We start from the raw sequence: 3908 nt of genomic DNA on the forward strand, positions 1-3908 counted from the left end.
CAGGGTTCTCAGTGGATGAGTTTTCATAAGTAGATCCCACTCATGGTGTTCCGTGTGTGTCAGAGTAGAACTGTGCTCCACAGGGTTCTCAGTGGATGATGTTTCATACGTAGATCCCACTCATGGTGCCCCGTGTGTGTATCAGAGGAGAACTGTGCCCACAGGGTTCTCAGTGGATGGTTTTTAGCCAATCAAAATCACAAGGCTTTTCTTTTGAATCACCTCGGGTAGACTCAAACCTCAAACCAGCTGAGCCTGTTGACTATTTGTGCCACCTGGGGACAAGGTCTTTGCCTCTTTGAAGATTTGCAAATTTCCCAACACTGCCTGCAGGGTGGCAGGGCTTCATGGAGTCCCGGAGCACCCCCCACAGGCCTCCCTGTGTTGGGCCTCTCCGCCCCTCAGCACTTACATGCCCACATCACAGATGATATCCTGAGTGACTGAAGATTCCAAAAGGGCCGCCAAGACTTGAAACGAATGCAAGAGTGTGTCGGACTCGTAATAGTGATCCCAGCATCCATAGCCACTGCAGGGACAGAGAGCCACAGGTGAGCCAGACAGTGGGGAGACCCAGGTGACACATAGGTGAGATACAGGTGAGACACAGACGAGATACAGGAGAAACAGGTGAGATACAGGTGAGACGCAGGTGAGACATGGGCAGACAGGCTGGGGAACCTGTCTTCCATCTCTCTCTGTGTCTCTCTCTGTCTCTGTCTCTCTCTCTGTCTCTCTCTCTCTCTATATATATATATATATGTTGTTTTTTTAAATTTCACTGGGATCTGGGTGAAAGTTTACAAAGCAAATTAATTTTCCATTCAACAATTCAGACCCACTTTGTTTTGAGACATGGATTGTAATTCTCAGAATGTAACAAGCTGTTCTTGTGATCTCACATGATTGCTGTTGATCCTCCTGGTGATACTGATACAGTTATAGATTATATATTGTTTGACTCAAGTTATTGTCACCATTATCGGTCTAGCTATTATTTGGCTAAAAGCTGAGTCACTGGGGTGAGTTAAGTTCCAGACTTGTAGGGTGTCTACTAAGGGTCACCGTCTCGAGGGTTCTACCAGGCTGTAAGAGGCCAGCAAGCTTGGCCTGTTTGTGATTTTGAGTTTTGTTCCACATTGTTCTCCCGCTCCATGGAGGCCCTTGTAAATGTGACCCCTAGCTGAGTGGCTGGCAGTGGTAGCTGGGTGCCTTCTTCTGTTTTAAGATACTACATTCAGGGCACTCTCTTGAGTCCTTTGGTTCTTTTCCTTTCCTAATCCTTAATGTAGGAGCTCTCTGGTAGCGTAGTGGTTACGAATCGGGCTGCGAACCTTAAGGTCAGCGGTTCGAAACTACCAGCCGCTCCGCGGGAGAAAGATGAGGCTTTCTACTCCCGTAAAGATTTACACCCTCGGAAACCCCGTACAGGGTCGCTATGGGTCGGAACCGACTCGATGGCACTTAACAACAACAACAACAACAATCCTTAATGTGGTCCGAATCACACTGATGTGCAAGAAGAAGCAACAGAAACAAAGCTGGGGCCATAAGGAACCATTCTTTGGTGATGTTTTGGAACCCTTCATGTGACCAGTTCTCAATTTTCAAGCATTACCCAGAAACGTGGTTGAAGTAAAAAGGCTCTAGTCCTTACGCCTTGTGGCACCGCGAGTACCTAACGTGCAGATATTATATCAATATATGGAGAGAACATGTATGCAAGCTTGGGACAGACTCCAGGACTCTAATGAGATGAATACAGGACAAGGTGGTTCAAATCTACCTGCTGCTCCTTGGAAACCCTAAACAGGGTCACTATGAGTTGGAACCAATTCAATAGTACTTAATAACAACAAGCTGCATTGTTGGGTTTTGAAAAAAATCACTGCTTTCTTGACAATCTTCCCTTATCTCCCACCTCCCCCAGGGACTTTTTTTTTAACAATAGGACTATAATTTGACTTGACTTGAAAAGCAGAATCCAGTGCTTTCTGTTAAACAAATTCATATAACACATAATTTTAAAATTCCTTAAAGTTCTTTATTTAGAGAGCACAAGTTTCTAAGTCAGCTTCAAGCTGCCATATTTCATCTCCTTCATCTGTATATTTGGAGTTCTGAGATGGTGTTATAGGATAAGGACTGGACTGCTAAACTCAAGGTCTATAGTTCAAGCCCACCAGCTGCTCCTTGGAAATCCTATACAGGGTCGCTATGAGTTGGAACCGACTAGACGGCACGTAACAACAACAACATTTTCATTGTGGAGTCCTAGGTGGCGCTGAGGATAAGCAGTGAACTTCTGACCACAGTCTAACTATAATGCTGGTAGTTCAAACCCACCAGCCACTCCTTGGAAACCATCTACATGGCTGCTGTGAGTCAGAACTGGCTCGATGGTACTGGATGGTAATACAATTTCATTCTATTTTGGGGATTTATTGGTAAATTTATTGTAGGGTTGCCATTGTTAAGTGCTGCCAAGTAGGTTCCAACTCACAGTGACCTTATATAGTGTTTCTGACACTTTAAATCTTCACGGGTGCAGAAAGCCTCATCTTTCTCTTGTGGAGCGGCTGGCGGACTTGAACCACTAATCTTGTGGTTCACAGTCTAGTGCTTATTGCATGGAGCCACCGTGCTAAGGAATTAGAAAAAGAAAAACTTACTCTTCTAAACTCAAGGTCTAAGTGAACGTTTGACTTATGTTGTCGTTGTTAGGTGCCATCGAGTCGGTACCGACTCATAGCGACCTTATGCACAACAGAATGAAACACTGCCCAGTCCTGGGGCAACTTCACAGCTGTCGCCACGCTTGAGTTCATTGATGCTGCCACTTTGCCAATCCATCTCGCTGGGGGTCTTCCTCTTTTTCTCTGACCCTCCACCTTACCAAACATGATCTCCTTCTCCAGAGACTGGTCCCTCCTGACAGTATGTCCAAAGTATGAGAGACGAAGTTTGGCCATCCTGGCCTCCAAGGAGCACTCTGGCTGCACTTCTTCCAACATAGATCTTTTGGTTCTTTTGGCAGCCCATGGCACTTTCAATATTCTCCTCCAACACACTAACTCAAAGGCATCAATTCTTCTACGATCTTCCTTATTCACTGTCCAGCTTTCGCATCCATATGAGGTTACTGAAAATACCATGGCTTGGGTCAGGCTCACCTTAGTCCTCTAGCTGACATCTTTGCTCTTCAACACTTTAAAGAGGTCTTGTGCAGTAGATTTACCTAATGTAGGGCTCCCTGAGATAGATGTATTTAGACAATAAATACAAGAGGAGCTTCAAAAATTTGTGGATAAATCGAATTAAAAGTTAAAGGAATTTTCCCAGAAACGTTCTGAAGCCTTCTTATACATAAATATATAGACAAAAAAGCCAAAGTGCAACATAACAGTTGCTTTGAGTTGACTGACTCACGGTGCCCCCATGTGTCTGAGTAGAACTTTGCCCTGTTGTATTTCCGAAGCAGATTAGCAGGCCTTTCTTCCAAGGGTCTCTGGGTGAGCAGCCAAGCACATGAACTGATTGCATGAATTGGGGCCAGAGAAAAACACCAGGGTCTGGTTGGCTAAAAATGGCCAAGTGACCTGAGCAAGAAACAGGCAGGACACTAGGGAGCGAATGACCTCTTAGGAGCCCCACATTCCTGGTCAGCTCAGGATCCCAGGTGCCCTAGCATTGAGGGGAGGTAACTTCTTCAAAAGCAAAATTAACGTGTGTGTTGAGGTTCTCGGATACTGTGGAGGAAACAGCTAATTTGAAGTGTCTAGGGAAGGAGCTCTGGTAGCGTAGTGGTTACGAATCGGGCTGCGAACCTTAAGGTCAGCGGTTCGAAACTACCAGCCACTCCGCGGGAGAAAGATGAGGCTTTCTACTCCCGTAAAGATTTACACCCT

General features: G+C 45.5%; 1 protein-coding gene across 1 annotated transcript in view; it reads right to left on the bottom strand.

The window, feature by feature from the left end:
• NADSYN1 (NAD synthetase 1) overlaps window positions 1-3908 on the bottom strand; it is a 43977-nt gene that overhangs the window by 36602 nt on the left and 3467 nt on the right. Inside the window, exon 3 of the mRNA XM_006860815.1 lies at window positions 413-529. Coding sequence (XP_006860877.1) covers window positions 413-529 — 117 coding nt within the window. The remainder of the gene's footprint in view (window positions 1-412; window positions 530-3908) is intronic.

The sequence above is a fragment of the Chrysochloris asiatica genome, unplaced genomic scaffold (assembly GCF_000296735.1).
Source record: "Chrysochloris asiatica unplaced genomic scaffold, ChrAsi1.0 scaffold00040, whole genome shotgun sequence".
In the NCBI taxonomy this organism is placed as follows: domain Eukaryota; kingdom Metazoa; phylum Chordata; class Mammalia; order Afrosoricida; family Chrysochloridae; genus Chrysochloris; species Chrysochloris asiatica.